The 22177-nt window shown below is 39.8% G+C and overlaps 1 protein-coding gene across 1 annotated transcript; it reads right to left on the bottom strand.

Annotated features, from left to right (window-relative positions):
- Positions 1–776: 776 nt before the first annotated feature.
- Positions 777–22117, bottom strand: SEPTIN2 (septin 2). Its single transcript, XM_066556437.1, has 13 exons — positions 22038–22117; positions 19717–19749; positions 18470–18590; positions 15128–15214; positions 14124–14247; positions 10601–10735; positions 10249–10366; positions 8864–8965; positions 8429–8574; positions 7700–7783; positions 5122–5179; positions 3747–3859; positions 777–3340 (listed from the first exon to the last, which is right to left on the bottom strand). The coding sequence occupies exons 2-12, from the start codon at positions 19723–19725 to the stop codon at positions 3755–3757; spliced, it is 1089 nt and encodes a 362-aa protein (XP_066412534.1). The 5' UTR covers positions 19726–19749; positions 22038–22117; the 3' UTR covers positions 777–3340; positions 3747–3754.
- Between the last annotated feature and the right edge of the window lie 60 nt (positions 22118–22177).

Genomic DNA, 22177 nt, shown 5'->3' with positions numbered 1-22177 from the left:
AAGCTCTTGTAACAGGCTGGAGGGAGGAAAAAGGGGTGAAAAGCTGGGGAAAATCATCCTTCCCTGTTCTCCCTGCAGGGCAACACTGATCATCAAGTGACCCTCATTGTCCTCAAAGTTATCATGTCATAAAGGGGCATCCCACAGTACAGCAACAAAGCAAAAATCAAATCCTGATTGCTCTCCCTGCCCTGAAAACCCCCCATGAGGAGCATCTATGGCAAAATACACAGAGTTAGGCATCACACCCACTGAACAGACCAAGCAATATTGTGACTTCTCCAATACAGAAAATGCTTGGATCAAACCTGATTCCAGCCTGTTCTGGGCAGATCTGTGGTTATCTCACTCTGTGCCCCACACTGGGGCTGAATTAAGGCTGTCCTGGCTTAGGAAACTCCAAACTGAAAACTCTCACTGAAACTCCAAACCAGGCTGCCCACCACTTGCTCCCTCTTCCTCTCTCCCTCTTTTCTGCATCAGGATGGGAAGGAGAACTGGAAACACAAAATATTATAAGAAGAATTTACTGGAAAAAGCAATGAGATAAGAAAAGGAACAGTAATAGCAACCATATTAAATCACAAAATGGATACAAACAAGAGAGAGAGCTTCACATGGAAAAATGCCCACCATGGAGCCCAATCCCACACACTGCCACTTCAACCCTGCCCCAAAAATTAACTCTGTCCTGGCTGGAACGGGACAATATTTCAAACATATCACCACAAATTAACATTTTGAGTATAATAAAGAATCATAATAAACACAAAACAGTATTTTAGCATTTTTTATTACAGTTTTAGCTAATTGTAGTACATAGATTATAACAGGTTTTTGTACCAAGAACTAGTAACTTTTGCTATCAACTATAAAGCTCTGCAAATTCAAAAGTATTTTTACTCCTAATATAAAAACCATCACAACACAGTAAAAGAAAAAGAACTGTGGCCAGTTCAGCAAGCCACCAAACAATTTACCTTTTGTCCCCAAGCCTTTCTGCTACTCATATTTTTCTTTTACCAGCAACTTTTCTGAGAAAAGTAGTTTTGCTTTTCATGCCTTAGCACAAAACCATCCATTTCAAGACCATCCCAAGAGAAGTGAAGGCGAACTAGACCTTCAGAGACATCAGGCACACAAAGCACAACTGTCCCAAAGACTTGGGAAGAAGCAGTAATTAATTAATTACCTAAAATGCCTAGTGCCATAAACTTGGTTTTTCCCATTAAATGCCAAAACAACATAGAAAAATATTTCTCCTGTTGAATTTTTAGATCAATTACTTTTTTTTTTTTGCTTAATAATAACATGAAATGCTTTATCCTGAACAAATATTTTAATAGATATGTAAATATTCCAAAGAAATAATTTCACAGATGGTGACCAAACAGCACTAAACAAATGGACAATGTGCTCTTGTTCCCATGTTAAAAATAGAGGAAAAAAACCCAATATACACAGTGAGAGTGACAAGTACAACCAGGCCCCTGTGCAGACATTTCATATTTCACAGTTTTTCTTCAAGTACAGGCTCATGGTAATAGAAATAAATAAGGTGTTGTGGAGTGTTCTCTGACAGTGCTGCTACATTACTTTGGTCCTACACCTTCTTTTGAAAAAGCAATTCAACAATTTAGAAGCACATGTTTTTCCATACAAGTTTTATATGCAGAGATTTGACCAAATGGGATTTGACTCTTCTGTGCATACAAAAAGGTTCTCATTTTCACTTTTGTAAAGGTTAGGGAAGGTCAAATGGGTTGTGTCAAAGTTTGTTTGGAAGAGAGAGCTGGAGATCCCCAGCTACAATGCAGGATTTTACTTCACATTTTTAGAAAGATTCAAACATAAAACAGCAGTTTCAGGCAGGTAAAAATTTCAATTGATATTTATATTTAATCTAGCCACTGAAGCACCACTGGAATTATACATTAGCTGTAAAAATTCTATTATTTTTTTCACAGGAACATTAACAAAATTATAAAAGTCACAGCTGCACCTGAGCTCAAAGAGCCAAAAGAAGTTGCAATTCTATCTATTTGTTTATTAGCTGCTCAGATAAGGATGTTTTGTGATAGAACAGATGAAGAAATCTGATTGCTGGCTTTATCAGGAGCAGCAAACAACCCAGGGTGTGTCACTGCTTGTCCTGTCAGCCACCAGCTGGGCACTTGTGTTGATTATTGATTGTTTGCTGCAAACACAACACAAGGAATGATTTGCAGCACAAGCCCAGCCAAGCTAAAAACAGCCTCCTTTGCTACCAGGATTAAAAAAGTGATAAAAGAAAACAGAGTCTCTCCTGAAGTAATACTGCTGACTCCATCCTGGAGCAAGAACTTAAAATACAGTTTGCATTGATCCTGTCAGGAACAGGTCACTTTTAAAAACACAAGTGTGCTAATATATATTTTTACTACATGTAACAGTTTACAATGCCCTAAAAATAGTATGAAAATACTTACTAGGAATTATAGAATTTCTCATCCTTTGGATATAGGAAACATCCATGCATAGAAAACTACTCTTTGGAGTTTACCTCCTTCAACAACAAAATCAGCCTTACTGAAGTTGATTTGGCTACAATAAAGCCAGAAAATAGAAGCAGTGATTTGTGATGGCCTACAAGAAATGATTCAAAATTAGCTGCAATAGAATAAGAGATTTTAGGAAAACAATAACCCTCAAGGTTAAATCTAAAAGAAATAATGCCTGTCATGTAACATACAGTGTACCTCTCACAGAGGCATCTCCTCTTCTTTCTTTTGCTAAGACACAAGGCATGCTTGAATTTTCATTTGATATTCTGCAGAGGCCAAGGAAATCCTCTGCTGTGAGCAGAGACAGAGAAAGGGCTGCTGGTCTCACACACACATGTAAACACTGCAATATTTATAAAATTAACCTTGCAGGGGTGCAGCCTTAGTGAGGTGACTGTTACCTGGCACTGAACAAGGTATCACTGGCAGCTGTTTATTTCTAAATGGAATACAAAGTTAAAAGCAGGGAGCTAATAGGGTATATTAAAAAATATTATTATCTACTGCATATCAGGCTAGAAAACTTTCAAAGACTATTTTGTATCCCTAATAGGAAATGAAAAATAACCTCAAGAAAAGAAGGACTAAAGAAAATGGAAGTCAAATGTATATAATATATAAAAATACCGACTAACTACATGTTATGAAATACATCTCACAAGATGTTACCACAAAACAGTCCCACATTAAACTCCACAGCAAGCTCCAGATCAAATGGAGGCAAGAGGCATCCTTTTGTCCTCCACCACTGCAATCCAGCTCCAGGAGGTCTCCTGTGAGGCAGGGGGTAAAATCATCTACAAACAAGACAGGAAAATACCATTTCAGATCAGCAGTCTTCTCACATTAAGAAACCTGAAAGAACTGCACACATTTTATAAGTCACAAGTAAACAATGACTTCATCATGAGATTAAGAAACCTGGTTAAACTACTTCAAAGACTTCTTCCATAATTCTTACCAGGATATATTGTATTGACTTTCTGGGAAATTTTTATATGTATACACACACACCACCACACTGTTTAGTTTGACTCCAAGCCATCTAACTTTGCAAACAGCAGTTAACCCTTATAAATTAAAATTCAGACTGAAACCTATGGAAACCCATCTCGTTAACATTTTTCCAGAACTTCTTAATACCAAGCACATTAGAGAGCAGCTAAAGGAGAAGCCCTTTAAGTGGCTGTTTGAGCATCTTACCCAAGACTTTACACATGATGCCCATGAACTGCACTGCTGTCACCTTCTCCACTTTGCATCTGCATCTGCATCTGGGCCTGCATTCTTGCAATCATCTCCTGCATGCGACGGAGCTGGAAAAGCAGCACAGAGGAATTCTGCAGCTCAAAACATAATTCTTCACTGTCACCACTCTAATCCTTATTTTTATTAAAGAGGGATCACATATCTGCATTTTCTTTATCTGACAGGTAATGTATTCAGGTTATGGCATCTTCTTTTACTGCTCTTCATCACTGAAGAGGCTAGCATTTACTGACTGAAATAAATAGGCTTTATTATTGTACTGTGGGATGGGATTTTTAAGCATCCCTAAGTGGAAGTCTCTGACGTTACAGGTATAAAAATTATGGTTCTGAAGTACTGAACAAGCATTTACACTTACTAAAGTTTATCAGAAAAAAAAAAAAGCAGGCTGGTTATGTCCCTCCAAACTACTCCTGTATCTGTCACCCAAAAACAATTGTCAGGATTATTCCCCAACTCCCTTGCTAGGCATGACTAGGTGGAAGAAAGTATTACAGGCAAACCATCCAGTGAGACACAAGAATGACTAAATTTGGTTGAAGCTCAGTTTTAGAGTACTGCACTTTAGACTAACAGACTATGTTAGAAGTAGCTTTTTAATTGAAATCAACCATCTATGAATCCCATCAACCATGACCTCCTGCTTGTGTGGTAGATTCCCATTCATCCTGCCATCTGTGATCATGTCAGACCCTTTCCCTTCTGTCACCCACTTCTCAACAAGGCTATTAATCTCATCTACCCTAGCACAGGACCTGCTTCAGGTCTCCACTTCAGCCTTTCTGCCCACATTTTGCTTTTCATTGCACTTTTTCTAGTCTTGCCTATCTACAACCTTTATAGGTTAGAGGAACAGGAAAAGCAACATTAGATCTGTGCATTATAAATTTGTAACAGTGGCAGAATGAGAATTTCTGTCTCATTTTTTATTTCTGACCGTTTTTACCATCATTCTCTCTTTTGCTGCAGAGCTGAACTGACTTTGTCCCAATCTGCAGCTGTTAACTGCAGAACCCTTATTCCCATGAGGATGTCTCTCCTTGCCCACACAGTGTGTGTTACATCCACTGCTGATCACTAAAATGGAATCATGTTTTACCACATTCCACTTGTCCCAAAAAACCCCTCTCCTCAGCCTCCTCTCGCCTCTTCTCATTCTGCTTTCTTAGTGAACCTTAAATAACCTTATATTGGCATATAACTGCTTTTCCTTTATGAATTACCAAGATCATATAAATGTTTGCTCTAAAGTAGCAACAAAAGAACAAAAATTCTCCCATTACAAAAATATAAAGTTCTGTCATCTTACTTCTGCTTCCTTCTCAAGCAGAATCTGGTCTTTATTCACTTCTTCATCTTCTATTTTCCTAAAATAATATTAATATTGTTAGAAACATAAAATCATTAAGGTTAGAAAAACCTTCTAAGATTGCTGAGTCCAAGCATTAACCCACCACTGTGTTCACCATGTTAAACCATGTCCCCCACTGTTACTGTCATATTTTCTGAAAAATCCCTTTGCCAGGATTCTTCTCTGGGGAAGCTGAAAAGTCTCAAAAAAGAATGAAAACAATAATTATCTGATTGCTTCTCCTGTGTTTGCTGCTTTGGAATGTGGTCTGGAGATTGTTTACCAACAGGTGCGTGTTTGATTGGTTTCCTGTAAATTGTTTTTAGTTAATGACCAATCACCATCAGTTGTGTCAGACTCTGAAGAGTCAATCACAAGGTTTCATTATCACTCTTCTTAAACTTTCTGATATATCTTTTCTCTTTTTTTAGAATAGTTTTAGTATAGCATATAATATAGTATAATAGTATAATACAGTATAATAGTATAATATTATATAGTATAATATAATATAGTATAGTATAATATAATATAGTAGGATATAGTAGGATATAATATATGATATTATATGATATATGACGTAATGTAATATAATGTAATGTAATATAATCTAATATATAATGTAATATGGGACAATATGGGACAATAAATATGGGACAATAAATATGGGACAATATGGTATAATAAATATGGGACAATATGGGACAATATGGGACAATATGGGACAATATGGGACAATATGGGACAATATGGTATAGTGTAATATAGTATAGTATAGTGTGATGTGATGTAATGTAATATAAGATAATAGTAAATCAGTCTTCTGAGAGCATGGAGTCAGATTCCTCATTTCCCACCTCGTCCTCGAGACCTCACAAACTCAACACCCCAGTGCCACATCCACAAGCAGTTTGAACATTCCCAGGGATGGCAGCTCCACCACTGCCCTTGGGCAGCCTGTGCCAGTGCCCAAACACCCTCTCTGTAAAGAAATTTCCCCTAATATCAATCTAAGGCTCCCTGGTGCAACCTGAGGCTGTTTGCTGTTATTGCATCACTTGTTACTTGGGAGAAGTGACTGCCTCCCTCATACCTGGCTTTATTCAAGATTTCCTACCACTTTGCTAATAGCTTTCTCCTTCTCCATGTCACAACAGAGAGGATCTACTAATGGAGCTAATCAAGCAAGTGCCATCAAACATGTAAAGCAAACAAATTGGTGTTTGTTAAAAAGTTAACAGAGAAATACTTTGTAAAAAAATCCTGTGTAAATAAAAAAAAATACTGTAAATAAACCCTGTGCAAATAAATACATTGTAAAAAAATCTGCTGTGCCCCAAAACCTCTGAGATCATCAGTGAGTACAGTCAACAAACCCCTACTGTAAGCACTCCTGGTAGCAGAAGTGCAAGCTTGAAATAAATTCACATGAAATTTACCCTCACTTATAGTAAACCTAACTACATTCTAGTACCATTTCAGAAATGGGAAAGCAAATGGGCCACTTAACTAGAAAATATAAAAACATGTTTTAGTTTCACATACCCAACTTAACAGCAACTTGAAATCCTCTAAAAATTGGATGACCTTAGGTCACATTACCTCTAAGGTCTTGGTACAACACCTGTTGGATAAGAGGTGCCAGAACTTGGGAAGTTTGGGGACTTTTACCTTGAATTTCAGAAAGCAGGATTTAAAATCAGGAGAGAAGAGCATTTTATATTGTTTCTAGGCCAATGCTACAGGCAGAAAACTCTAAAAGGAAAACTCCTTTTGCTGTAAACTGACCAGACATGGTACAAAATGTCTGTTAACAGCTTGATGGGGAAACTTTTGCAAAATGCCCCAAAAAGTGCAATTTGGAGCCCCTCTAGTGGCTGTAAGAAGAGATGCAGCTGAAACACCTAAACCAGGAATCGTGCAGTTGCCCTCAAGACCTCCCCAGCTCATCTTTACAGCCCCTGCTATTGTATTTAAAAATGGGGTGGATTGCCCAGTTCTCTTTCCAGGAAAGCTGTGCCCTATCCAAGGCAGCTCAAAACACGGCCAACAGTCTGTGACTGCTACTATTTATGTATGTCATGTTTAATAAAGCAAAATTGCAAAAAATTTGATCATCTCTTTTGAAAGGCCCCATCCAAATATTCTGGTTGTTAATTCTGAAAAAAGCCCGCACTCTTTTTAAGATATCAGCTCTGATCTAATTAGCAGATTTTTTTTAAGACAACATTTATCATAGACATCTGTCCTACTTAGTACCTTCAACATTCCAATCCAACTGTGTTTAAGCCTGCCTCAGATCAAAGCACAGATCTATTCCCACAATTCCCTAACTCCACCACCATCACTTCAGATTTACCAAATATTTTTTGTTACACTCTTTGTAACCTGCTCCATAGAACTTGATGCTGACTGGAGTTACAGAGCTTGCCCTTGTCTACCAAATCTTAAGCAATGCAATGGTAGGTGAGACACAGAGAGAGCAAAATACAAATTCAGAAAAGGAAAAAACAACATGTAACCATGAGATGACAACCTGCTGCCTCGTTTGAGCCTCTCAGAGCGGAAATTCTCATAGTGAAGATCCTGGGTCACCTCCTGAAGGTCCTGCATGTGGGTGCTGGAGGAAGCACAGGAATTAAAAGATAAAACATCCTTGTGTCCCATCAGTTTGCTTAAGCAACTCTCACATTCAGCACTGTCTTGGATCAACATGCTCAGCATGCACACCCACTCAGCATACTAATTTAAAACTAATTTCAGTTCAATTGGTGCAATAAGGGACACAGAGAGGTCACCTCAGCCCTGAGACTGCCCTGACAGAAGCTGCACTCCTGGGCGAGGCCTTTGACAAACCTGAGCAGGCAAGACAGAGTAGCAAAGACAAAAAAACAACCAGGGGGCTTTTCAGGTCTGCTCCCTTGCAAATGTATCTACTTATAGATATATTGAAATCAGCACAACCTGGTTTATGTTCCAGGGGATCTGAGTAGTAATACAACACTACATTGGACAAAATAATCAGCAAAATCATTATTTTCACAGAATCACTGAGTAATTCAGATCAGAGAGCACCTGTGGATCCTGTGTGGTCCAACCTCTGACTAGGCCTAGCTCAGCTAGGTCAAGGCTGCTCATGGCATTCTCCACACAAATTCTCAATGTGTCCAGGGATTACAGAACTGCTGCAAACCCCCAGTGCAGTGCTTGATTATCTTGGTGATTGTTTTGTAAACTACCACTTAATTGGAATGTTCTAACTTACATTAACATGGTCCTCAGCTTCAGGAAGTCATTATGCTCTGGATTCTCCACTTCAACTACACCCCATGGGTAGAGCCGACCTCTGACTTTTTTACCTTTTGCTTCAATGAGTTGATTGGACCCCACTACACAAAATGGAATGCTGGCCTGAAAGCCAAAAGTGAAAAAGTGACTTATAATGAACCAGGACAAACAACTCCAGGAACAACTCTTGTTCTGCTCAGCATTGCATATGGTAATAAGTTCATAATTATTTGAAATTAAAGGTGTAAAATAAATAAAAGGAACTTCTGCCACCATCTTCCAAGCTGGAAGCCTGGGCAGAGACACAGTGACTCACTCCAGGTTGCACTGCAGGTCCTGTCCTAAAGCCATCTGAGCAGTCTGAAAAAATACAATATATTATCCATGTATATAGCTATTAAACCAGTCACACCTTCAGGAGTCTGGTCTGCTCTTTAAAATCTTCATCCTCATCTGATTCAGCATCAGGCAGGTGATAAATTTTGATGCCATGCTCTTCTATTTCATCCAGAATCTGAGATATGCAATAAAAGAAATTGATATAATGTACATGGAGAATCAGTACTTTTAAATCTTAACATAAAATTACTTAATACACAATTTCTTAAGAAATCTGGATATACCTTATTGATCCAAATTGCTCAGCAAGCATTTGGTTTTAAATACCATATTTCTTCATTATATTCAACAACTACTTCCCATGGACTTTCATACAAACAATAGTGTTCACAAAACCACCATCCTTTGTGGAAACTGTGCTATGTCAAACCTTTGCAATTTTTTTTGCAATAATAAAGGTGTTGACTCAGAAGTTATACTTGCTTTCTAGAGTTTAACCTCCTTGTTCTCACCTCTGAATTACTACTGGGGGGGTAGGGGTGGGTTAGTTTGAAAAACTGAGATATAGACACTACAAATACTTTTTTCCTCATGATTGACAGTAATGCTATCTGCACCAGGAATCCATCTACCATAGACCCCAAATTTTGCTCTTTAAGAAAGAATAATCTTTATTTCTGCAGAATTCTAGCACCCTAGACATACCTACTAGAGTATACCATATAAAAAGTCTTTATTTTTATTCCAGATTGGGTGAGATAGCTATAAGGATTTTCAGAACAACTGACAAGAATCATAAAGTTTTCAATGCAAGAGCTAAGGCTGGAGCATGCCTTTGACAAGTTAATTCTAACACTTCTTTCTAAACTTCAGAGCTGTTGTTAGCTCATGATGTTTTGTTGAATCCCACCTCCTCCCAGCAAATACAGCACCAAGCCCTGCATGACTGGATGTGTTAAAAGGTCTTTCCTCTGGAAGACAGAGCTGGAATACTTTAGAAGGAGTGACATAAGGGAAGAAAAACAACCTCGCAATCAGAAACATCTCTGAAAATCCCACTTTTTAGCCACCAGAATTCTGACTGGTTAAAAACCCCAAATATAATATGTACATTCTATATGCAGATACTATCTCAGCTTTGGGACTGATTAAACAGGTAACAGAGCAATTACCATCAGCAAAGGTATTTAAATATTTTTCCAAAGTTTCAAAATTCACTAAATCTAATTGTAAATGTAGCTAGACTGCCATTTTGCAAACAACATTCTAAGGACAATTTCTCATTTAAATACATGACAAAATATTTTACAGAATATCAAACTCCATATTAAGTGATGCTACACTGTGCATGAGATTATATTTTCCTCAGCTAGGACCAAGAAAGGTTAATGAGAATGCCCCTCTCTTCAGCCACCACACTGCCACAACCACATTTCTGCAAGCCACAAAAACACTCACCCTTTTCTTTAGTCTCTCTCGCTCCTTCAGAGAAAGTGTATCAGCTTTTGCAATGACTGGTACAATATTTACTTTGTTGTGTATGGCCTTCATAAACTCAACATCCAGAGGCTTAAGGCTGAAATTAAAATATGGAAAATTTTTATTTATTTTTACTCTAAATTACCAATTTATTTTCACTCTAACATAAATATCTCTCTTTAAACAGAAAGAAAGAAGACAGACAATTAATGTCAGCAGTTATAGCAGTTGCATAAGTAATGGCAACCTGATTCTGAAAACTTAATTCAACAAGCACAAACCAACTCTCTAAAATAAAATAATGTAAAAAAAATGACAGAGAAACACCTACCCATGACCAAAAGGTGAAATGAAATAGAAACAGCAATGAACTCGATTATCTATGATATGTCTTCTGTTCAATCCACTCTCATCATGCAGGTATCGCTCAAACTGCTCATCAATGTAAGAGATTATGGTCTTAAAGCTGTAAAACAAACACAGATTTGAGGAATCATACAACATAAGGACTCTTTCAAAGGTAATATTAAACCACTAAGATAGCCTGCTCATGAAACAATCTTCTGTTGGACAAAAATTCATTTACTGATTCTATAGAACAGGAAAAATAGAAGAGCACATCTTAAAATTTTATTGGAATTCTAGAATAAAAAAAATAAGCATAGCTACTATGTATATTACATTTGAATATAAAGATAATATATACATAACCCAGCCTCAGTTCTACAACAAATTTCTCTTGGGTTAGTGTTTATATCTTGATTAACATTAACCACACATTTCTCAAGGTATTTTAAGGTTCTTGTTGCAAACTGATTTCAAATCATAAATGGTTTGTGTTGGAAGGGACCTTTAAAGATCACCTATTTCCAAGCTACTGTCATGGACACCTTCCATTAGTGCAGGGTTCTCTTGAACACTTTCAGGGATGGGGCAGCCACAGCTGCTCCGGGCAACTGTGCCAGGGTCTCAACACCATCCCTGGAAAAAAGTCTCTGCTACATCCAACCTAAATCTACTTTCAGTTTCAAACCATTGTCCCTTGCTCTGCTGCTGCAGGCCCTGGTAGTAACTCTCTTTCCATGTTTCCTGTGAGCCCCATTGATATATTTCAAGTCCTCAGTAAGGTCTCCCTGGATCTTCTCTTTTTCAGATGGAACCCCAACTCTCCCAGCCTCTCTTTACTGCTGTTTAAGCCCTTGGATCATTCTTGTGGTCCTCCTGTGCACCTGCCCCAACAGGTCCATGTCTGGCACGTGTTAGAGCCCAGAGCTGAATGCAGATCCCACAGGAGTGGGGCAGAACTCCCTCCCTCAGCCTGCTGGCCACACTGCTTTTGACACAGCCTGGGACACTGATGGCTTGCAGGGACTGTTCATATCCAATTGTTTTTATCCACCACTGTCCTGATTCTGGCCCAGATCTACAGGAGGGGACAACTCCAAAGAGGAGCAACTTATTGCAGTGTGCTGAGCCCTGGCTTTTATTTAGTGGACACTGCTCATGCCTAGAGAGCACTCTCAAGCAAGGAGGAGAAAAGCAGAGCAACAGGCACCATGGCCATTCCAGCTGCAGCTGAACCACTGCCACAACCTGTGCCACAAACAGCTGCCCCTACACTGAAGAAGAAATCCAAGACCACCAAGACCAAATCAGTTTGCTTAGTGAAGGATGAAGAGGAAGCAGCAGGAAGAGGCAGGGCCAGAGATAATCCCCCAATTGCATCCTTGGTGAGCTGCAAGATATGTGAAAAGATTTCAGCTGCCATTTGGGGGAGACCCTGGCAACCTGACTGCTCTGGTACCAAGACATGGTGGCCCACCATGTGGAACCAGATCATAGGGAAGCCAAGCAACTGGGATCCCTGTCCTGGGCTGTGGGCATTGACAGGGGGATTGGGAAGAGGACAGAAACTCTCAGCTCTGGTGGTGACTTGGTGACAAGGGGATTGGGAAGAGGACAGAAACTCTCAGCTCTGGGGGTGACTTGGTGACAAGGGGATTGGGAAGAGGACAGAAACTCTCAGCTCTGGTGGTGACTTGGTGACAAGGGGATTGGGAAGAGGACAGAAACTCTCAACTCTGGTGGTGACTTCTGTCAAATGTGAGGGAAAGGCATTGTCCCAAGGATGATCTAATGGTGTGACCAGGCAGGTGGAAGGCCATGGATGAAGGTATGCAGTACCTGAGAGAATTAGCTGTGCTGGAGGCAATCTAAAGGGGTCCAAATAACCATCAGTCCCCTGTAGATCCATATAAGGTCCACTGTACACAATCCATGTGGCAGAAGTTTGTACAGAGCACAGCACTGCTGTGTGTCAACTCACTGGCTTTGTTGTCAATGCAAGAAGGAGAGCAAACAGTGCTTCAGGTGACCCAACTCTGGCAACATCAACATAACTTTTTTTCTCCCCTAGCACCCTGCACCTCAGCTGTGGAAAGACTGTCCAAGATTAAGAACAGGTATGAAAAACTAGAGAGGAAATGTTCCATACTCCACCAGTATGGGCCAGTCTCTGCTCTGGGAGCAAACACCCCCATCCTCAAGAGACAGGATGTACACTGTGTGGTAACCTGTGGTTTTATCTACATGGCCACAGAAAAGACATCAGGAAGTGGGATGGAAAACCCACCACTGCCTCAGCAGCAGGGGTGCAGGAGTTGAGAGGAAGTACAACCACCACAGGAAGCTCTTCAAGCATAAATGCAGCTCCAGCTTCCAGTGGGCATGTCCTCAGACAGAATAGAAGGGCTGATGTTACTCCTGAAGTGGAAGGCTTCAGAACACTTGCAGTACATTGATGGCATCATCATGTCAAGAAACATGACAGAGGAAGTTTTTGAGCAAGGGGAGAAGATAATCCAGACCTTCCTGAAGGTTGGTTTTGCCATAAAACAAAGTAAGGTCAAGGGACCTGCTGAGGAAATCTGGATTTTAGGAGTAAAATGGCAAAATAGGCATCGTCAGACTCCAGTGGATGTGGTCAATAAAACAGCAGCTCTGTCCCCAGTGAGCAGCAGGAATGAAGCTCAGGCTGTCCCAGGTGCTGTGGGTTTTTGTAAGGTGCATATTCCAGAGTACAGTCAGATTGTAGGGCCTCTCTATCATGTGGCCCAGAAGAATGAATTCAAGTGGGATCCTGAACAACAATAAGCTCTTGAACAAATGAAACAGGAGATTGCTCATGCAGTAGCCTTTGGGCTCACAGGATAGGACATGTGGCCTTGAAGCTGAATTTCACTTCATTGGGAAATTGAATTTCCAAAATTATGGGGAAAGGCAGAGGTTGCCTTGAGGTTCAGGGGTCTGAGAGATGTGGGAAAAGGGATTACCACTGAAAACTGATTTGACCTCAAGATTAGATCTCAATATTTACTATTAAGTAAATTTGTAAAAAGGAAAAAAAATCTAAACAAACAAACATCCAAAAACTAAGTCAATGAAAAGCATTTAAAAATTAGGCACAGAATCTGAGAATGCTCAAGTGAATGTGGACAAGATTTAGGAGTGAGTTTTTGCTTGCACTGAAGCATAGGTGATTTACTTTCTCAGAGTATTCTTGAGAATCAAGGTCACTGCTCACTTAAAGTTCTTTCAAGCAAAATGGAAGTTAACAGAGAAAAAAAAGTGCAACAAAATTAATTTCAAGTTGTGTCAAAGTTATTGGTGCCTCTTCACATGTATTGGAATTAATCCATAACACCAAAACCAAACTTCTACAGAATTAGAAAACCAAAAACCCCACCTCAAATCCAGCATTTCACAGGCACACAGCACACTCCCAGCCTCCAGGAGAGCTAAGCAATCTCAGTGATTCTCCCAGAGGGATGAAGAGATGCTCTGTGGGCACGTACCAGTCGCGGCAGTTGATGGCATCCCCGTACCCCGGGGTATCCACGACCGTCAGCCGCAGCTTCACGCCCCTCTCCTCGATTTCAACCGTGGAGGCCTCGATCTGCACCGTGCGCTCAATCTTGTCTGCAAAACAACAACTGCATCCTGCACACTCCAGTCTGAGAGCATGGCACCCTGAGATAGCTCCAACAGAGAACTGGCAGATTAAACAGCAGAAATATTATTCTATCCATTGCATTCTAAGGCCTGGTAACAAAAAGGCTCAGTACATCAATTCCTTCAGTGTTATTACAGGACTGAGTATGAGATTTCACACTTAAAAATAATCTAGAAATTAAGGCAAAAGGGACTGGGACAAAACCATCAGTAACGGGAGAACAATATAAAATTATATGTAATGGATTTTTTCCTAAGGCTGGAAGTTCTAAGTATCCTCAGCTAACATGATAAAATCATTAAAGCAAGTCATTCAACAGGTAGCAAAAGGAGAAAAATTGCATCTTTTATTTTATTACCATGTCCTCTTTGCTGAGTTATTGCATACCTTGAATAACAACAAAAATAGGATAAGGAAATGAAGAAGAATAGGAAGAAGTGAAGTTCTCATTCACTAAATATCAATCTAAAGTAAATGAAGTAAGGTGCAAACATAGGCATACGTATGCAAAAATATGCAAACATATGCAAAAATAAGGCATAAACAATTCATATGTTTACAATTGCAACAGATTAAAAACGAAATAAATTCTCTGTTTTAGTTGATTGTTTCTCTTACTGTGACACAAAGACTGTTTTTAAGCAAAAGAAGGGATCAAATTTCTAGGTGTTCATATGAATACACCCAAGGACTAAATAACAAAGACCTGACAGACATCCTGGGTGCAGAGGAAAATGGATTTATCACACAGTTCAAGTGTCAAGAAATGCATTAGAAACTACTGGAGCTAGAAATCACAGATAAATGCATTCAACTCCAAAAACCATTGAGCAAAGATGTATTTACCAGCAGCTCCTGGGATTATCCTTTCTGGGTAGAGATCTGTCAGGAAGAGGCTGTTTATTAATGTAGATTTTCCTAATCCAGATTCACCTGTGATTCAATATAAAGATAAATTCAACATATTTACATAAATAATTTCAAGAATATCTGACAGTATTATCTGACTATAGATTTTTTCATATTTCTTTCAAAGTAAGAATTTACATGTTTTTAATTTTGGATTAGCCAAGTTCACACAAAAAGGCTGAAAAGCAATTTTTACATCTTGCCTTTGTAATTCACTTTCCCAGAGCTCACTGATGATCTGTAATTAATGCTGCTAATCAAGTGGAGTTGTGACCCATTTAGATTTAAGATTTTCCATTTCATGTCTCCTGATTTTTTAAGACAAGCTTTTCTGTTATCAGTCCAGAATGTGAAATATCATAACCAGTTTGAAGTTATATCCTGTCAAGGCTTTATCATCAATTTAAGCAATGAAAAATGCATTGCTGAACTTTTGTACAGCCAGGCAACATAAAGTGGATTTATTTCTGTTTTTTAAGCCAATATGGCAAACAAGAACTCAAAGCAAGAGGAACATGGCCACTGAGCAATTTTTTGATACTGATGAACTTGGGGATTACCAAATTGTACCATAAGTATATTTTTGTTCTAGAGATACTGATGGTCATGAGGAAAATTTAGACTCATTAGAGATCAAGATTTTAATCAGAACAAATGTTTATAGCATAAAAAAGAGTAGCAACTTGAAATGTTCCATACTTGAGTTCACTGAAGAGATCTTTTTCTAGAGTTTTAGTTTTATTTCAGGTGTTGATAGCATTAAATTTAAAAAAATGTTAAAAAATGATGGGCCACAGAATCTCTGAGTAACACTGCAATATGAATCTGACAAAAATATCTGAACAACAGAAAAAAAGACAGAAATTGGTTTGAAATTAAAGAAGAGTTGCCAGTTTTTAATGCCTTACAGAATGCAGCTTTGAAGATCAGATTGTGCCAGTCCAGCCTGCACCAGTGAGGGTGACAGGCACCCAGAGTAACTCAACAGTCACATGGAATCATTTCAGCAAAATCAGAAAAGTCTGATTTCATCCAATGCCACGTTCCACTGTCTCAGTAAGGGTAAATATTACACATGAACCAAATCAGTTTTCATAGTCCCTCTCAATGATTATATTGGCTGCAGTGGTTTAGTGACTCTTAAGTGAAAAAAATGTTTAGATGAAGTCATAGCTTAATAATGAGAAGGAACAGAAAAATAAACACAAGTGACTGGGATTTCTTTGGGAGCAACACAGCCAAGCAGCCAAATTCTTATAAACTCCAGCTCATATTTTCAGATACCACAGCAAACAATAGCAGGGAAAAAAAAAAACATAACCAAAAGCTGTGTAAAAAAGCAAAATCATAAATTAGGATTCTCTCAGCTCAGGAAGCTTTTAAAGTATTATCCTGCTCAGAAATGAAGGAGGATGGCAACTTAATGAAAAATAATAGTTCAAAACAGGCACTGTGACACAGCCCACAAGAGAACATCCTTAAACTCCATGTATATTTGAAGAGAAAGCATTCACATTCCAAACTGCTGAAATAATCAGCAATTTAAAGCACAGTTTATTTTATCTTACATCAGCTGCCTCCCTCTGCTAGTGTATCTTAAAATACCACTCCAAATTTTCAATGAAATCTTTTTTTTCCAAGTCCTCTTCCCTTAATTTTCATTTATCCCTTAAAATACTGTCAGGCAACAACAGCAAAGTTCCACTTCACTCCAGCATGGGTGGATTAATTCTCTTTCTGTTACTCTTACACCATATCATTTCCCCTCTATTTCTATTTTACAAGAGACAAGAAACAACTGTTGGTCTATATAATTTTACATTGCTCTCTTCCAGAACTGTTTCATGTGGCAGAATTTGCAATTAGAATTCAAAGAGATCTGGAAGTTTAGTTTAGTTACAGCAGACAAAGCAGATCTTTTCTTTCTCAAAACTGTTCACACTTGTAAGATCACTGAACAGTAACTTCTGAAGAGTTAGAGGAGACAGAATAATTTGAAGCAGCTACTTAGAGTTTGGTTTTACTCTTAGATTTTATGAGCTATTCTTTATGGCATCATGCAAATCACATACAACAAAAAATACAATAAAATTCTAGGAAGGCAAAGATGAGGGCAAACTCTGTACAGCACTGAAGAACAAAATACAGAAGTAGGACAAAAGCAGTGCTAGGGCTGTCATTTGGCAAAACTAATGAAAGGTTTGAGGACAGACTCTCCCTGTAACTACTGAAATCCAAAACCATTAAGAAGTTCAACACCTCCTATCATCATCACTATCTCACCTCTCCTGCTCATTCCCACTGTGATCTCTCTTAGGCAAATCTAGCACATTAATGGGATTTATTTCTTGTGCTGGCAGGTAATGAAGAGCCTAATTCTATTAGGGTACTTTTTGGGAAAGCCTGTTTAAAAGCAAGAATTACAGAGTTCAAACACTAAAACTCACAAGTTGTGGCTCACAAACAGAAAGCCAGAGAAGATACCAGGCCTGATTTGGGAATCTATTTAATCTTCAAGAATAGCAACCAATTTCTCAAAGGCTCAAGGTATTTCTGCAGACAGCAGATTTTTTACCAACACAGAGTCCCAATGAATTATCACATAGAATAACACTTCAGGTCACAACTGCTAACATAAAACCATGATCAAAGTAAAAAGTAACAGCTCACATCAAAACCAAATGGTTCCATTCTCAGTCCTTCTCCCTCTTTTACAAGAGTATTTGGAAGGGTTGAAAAGACTAGAGTTCAGATTGTTTTGAACTCAAGAAGCAGAAACAACATTTGAAATAGAATGAGTCTCTAAATCAAAACACACAAATGAACTAAGACAGTATTCAAATGCAAAACCAGTTTTAAACTACATTTTAAATGGAGTGCTGGAATCCTGTAAGACAGGGGAGAGGGAAGGGAAGGGAAGGGAAGGGAAGGGAAGGGAAGGGAAGGGAAGGGAAGGGAAGGGAAGGGAAGGGAAGGGAAGGGAAGGGAAGGGAAGGGAAGGGAAGGGAAGGGAAGGGAAGGGAAGGGAAGGGGGATTGCTGGAGTGCACAATAAAATTTATTCACTCACAAACCTATTAATGTATTCAAGCATGATTTCAATGTGGTAAACAACTGCTGCAAGAATCAACAAAATACAAAAGAAAGCTAAATGCAACAGGAAAGGAAAGTTTCTGATGCAAGCTGAAGCCTTAGAACAGTGCAAATAACATTTGTTTAAACTTCAAATTCCCTGTGAGCAAGTACTAATTGTGAGAAAAACTATAAAATTGCTCCTTACCAACCACCATCAGAGTAAATTCAAACCCCTTTTTCACAGACTTTCGGTGAACCTGATTGGGAAGGTTTGCAAATCCAACATAGCCAGGAGTTTCTGGATTGGTAAATTGAGCAGGCTGTTGCTAAAAATGAAATAAAATAAGACTAAAATAAGACTTAAAAAATAAAATAAGATTACAATAAGCAAGCACTCAAGACTTAGTAGTTTGTAGAACTGCTTTCCTCACTTAAGTCAAAAGGTTTGAAGCTATGTGACAGAGAGGAAACTACTCAGAGGTTCCTACTACTCAAGAGTTTCACAAAGAAGGGCAGAACAACTACATTGACCTAGGGCTTAAGAAAAAAAGCTTCACTTGTTCAGATATCCAGCTAAGATCACTTTAAGTAAAACAGAAACAAAATCCCAAACAATTCTTTATCTAAGTATGACAAAGTATGAATTGTGGGCATTAATCACTTTTTGAACAGTCTTCACACACAGTTAAAATAAAATCGTTTTCTATGGACTTGAAGAAAAAGATGAGCATTCCTGATCCTTTTTTAGCACATCCAAAGGAAAACCCTGAGCAAGTTGTGCAGTGAAAGCCATCTGCTGGAAGTGCTCTTCAGAGAGCTCTCTTCAAGTGTGGGGAAGGGGAATTTACACAAGAGAATGCTCACTGCTATAGACATGGCAGGGAAATCTTTCCATCTCTTAGTTCCCTCTTCAAACACATCACTCAAGCACCCTTTATCGCTCATTTCTTTCCAATAAACCAACATGGGTGTTTTACCCATCATAGCAAATGCTGGGGGCCAAGAATTAGATGAATCCCAGCATGACAATAATATTTTAGGTTATAATATTTGAAATCAAGGGTTTTATTGGAAAACCAGTTGATTCTATTAGTAAAGAAAGAAATTAAAACTAAACCACCATTTTCTTAAATGATGCCTGCTCAAAACAAAATTGCAGAAAGGCAGTTTCAGTGAAGATGCACCAGGGAGGTTTTATACAACTCTGACCAAAATGAAATCCTTCCAAGAGTATTAGTTAACTGCAGAGATTTATACTTGCATGAAAACTACTTTAATCTATGTCTTACATCACTCATCTTTCAATATTGTGTCTCAGTAGGCAGTAGATTTTGAATACCCTTCATCATCAAACAGATGCAAGTTGCACAATTTGTCATTGAAGATTAATATTTAAAAACCAAAAAATGTATTTCCCATTGTTACATTAGAAGACAGAAATGTTATTCTTACCTTGGACATTTTTAGGCAAGGACAGGAAAAAATCTGAAAAAAATAATAATGTTTTTCAGCTTATTAAAAATTGTATGAGGAAAAAACTCACCTACAAACCAGTGTAATATCTGCTGTTGCACACTAAATTGAAAAAGGAGCATCCCTGACTGGATGCCCAGACTCTGAAACAGTGTCAACTTCTTCACAGAGCACAAGTATTTGACTCTTCTGTACTAACAAGGGGCAGAATTTTCAGCTACCATTGCTCCTATAAATGCAGTCACACGAGAAATTCAAGCAACATCAATCTGGGGTGCTGAAGGCAGCAGATGTGTGACAAACCATTCTGAAGCCCTCAAAGTCCACATCCTTTCTGGAAACTCACCAAACCAAACTTGCTTAAAAACACCTTGCTCTTTAGAGAAAACAGTTTCTTCAAAGCAAAAAAAAACCACCCTAACTCATGTATTATTTTTCTTTTCAAGCCTCTTTCTCCTCGACATTTCCATCCACGCTTGAGTGTTTTGTAAAGAGATCACAGCTTCAAAATGAAACTTTTTCTCTTCCTCTTTTATCTAGATGCTTGCAAACTCAGTCATTCCACCTCCTGTTTACCAATATAAAATTTTCATAGGTAGCTGCATGTGAAAGATGAAACAGGCACAAAAAAATGTTTAAAGATTTCTTATCTAACACTTCTGTACAAAGAGTCTCTTAACCAAGACTCACCAACCACTAACTTGCATGATTTCAGGAGATCATGTGATTTACTGTGGCAACATAAAAATGCCTGCATATGCTGCATCTGCAAGTGATAAAGAGGTCAATTCCCCTTTCCAGTCCCTCCCTTGGCTCACACTCTTACCACAAGGTATCAGTTCCCACTCCCAAAGCCCTCAGCCACCTCTTACCTAGCTCACTCACATTTTATTTCCATGGATTTGAAGTTATCACTACCTGATTCTTTCCATCCTCCAAGGAGATATTGTCAGCAAGCTCACCTTTGTGTGAAATTACACAAAACTGCTTCAGTTTGCAGCAGCCTTCAGTCTGTTCCTCCCAGCAAAGAGACATCTTGGAATCAAAACAAACTGCCCAGCGTTAGACAGCAGAAGCCCAGCTTTTTGTTTCAGGCACAAGGTAAAGTTGTTTCAGTGTGGGGATGATTTCCAGGATTTTCTTCTCAAAGCTACCATATAGGTGTGTATGTTTACACGACTTTAACCTCATTTGGGTTTGATGGGAGTTACAGACTGAAAATGTTAAACACTGAAGCAATTTGGTGTCCTTTCTCATGAAGCCAATTTTGCTGAGAAAAATCCGGCACTCTGATTACTGACACAAAATAAAAACTGGATAGCATGGTTCTCAAGTGAAATTGCAACATAAAAATAAAATCTAGTGTCTGTAACATCTGTATTTCAGTCCACAAACCAGTCTATGAGCTATAATGTATGCAGCTAGTGAAGAACTTATCCATGAGCCTGTTATCATGTAAGATTGCTCTGATAGCAACTCTTCCTTCCAAGAGTGTTTCCTGCCCACTGATGTCATTGATTCCTGCTTAAGCATTCTCCAAGAGAGGTTTTCAATGCCAAACAAAACCAGATCCTGCTGGAACACAGAGGAACATTCTTTTAATTTGTGAGACTTGTCTATCACCCAACTATTTCTCAGAGGCGGGCTAAGAGCAGAGGAAAGTTTCTCACAGCTACTGAGGAAACGAAGCAGCGAGCAGAGTTATGCAGACGGCTACAGCTACATTATATTTTAACATAGAGAACAAGCACAGAAACTTTTCACGAATGTTTCCCACAGCGTTCCCGCCAGGTCTGAGCGCTCCCACACAGGCGGGAGCACACCCGAGCCCGAAGGCCAAGGCCCGCAAACCCGAGCCAAGGGCATCGCACCGGGGGCTTGGGGCTGAGGTCGGGGTTCGGGTGCCTCGAAGCAGCCCAGACTTTCCTCGGGAGCTGGTCGGACATGTTCCTCACCCTCCGGTCTCTACAGCGAAGCTGGAGTTTTCTACGAGAGCACGTTCAGAAGCGAGTGCCTTGCCCGCCGTGGGAGGGGCCCCGGCCCGGGGGTCCCATGGCGGCCACACGAGCACCAGGTCCCGCGCTGGGAGGGCGGTGAGGGCGCCTCACACCTCCTGGGCACCGCATCGCGCATCGTCCCGCTCCCTCCGCACCAGCATCACCCCACCTCAACCAAACCCCTCAGGTTCGGGGGTCCGTCTGGAAAAGGACAGACCCCTTCCCAGCGCTGCTGCTCGCCGTGTCCCCCTCACGCCCGCTGGGACCCCGCGCTCCCGGGGCGGGGCAGGGCCCCTCCCTCACCTCAGCGCCTCCCGCAGCCGCCGGCCCCGAGCTCCGCTCCCGCGCGCGCACGGCCGGCCGAGGGGGCGGGGCCGCCCCGCCTTAGGCCCCGCCCCCCGGGCGGTGCAGGGCCCCGCGCGCACGCGCGCGCCCCGTCCCCA

The sequence above is a fragment of the Molothrus aeneus genome, chromosome 10 (genome assembly GCF_037042795.1).
Source record: "Molothrus aeneus isolate 106 chromosome 10, BPBGC_Maene_1.0, whole genome shotgun sequence".
Lineage (NCBI taxonomy): Eukaryota > Metazoa > Chordata > Aves > Passeriformes > Icteridae > Molothrus > Molothrus aeneus.
The sequence above is the reverse complement of the archived record's forward strand: the minus strand, read 5'-3'. Positions and strand labels throughout refer to the sequence as shown.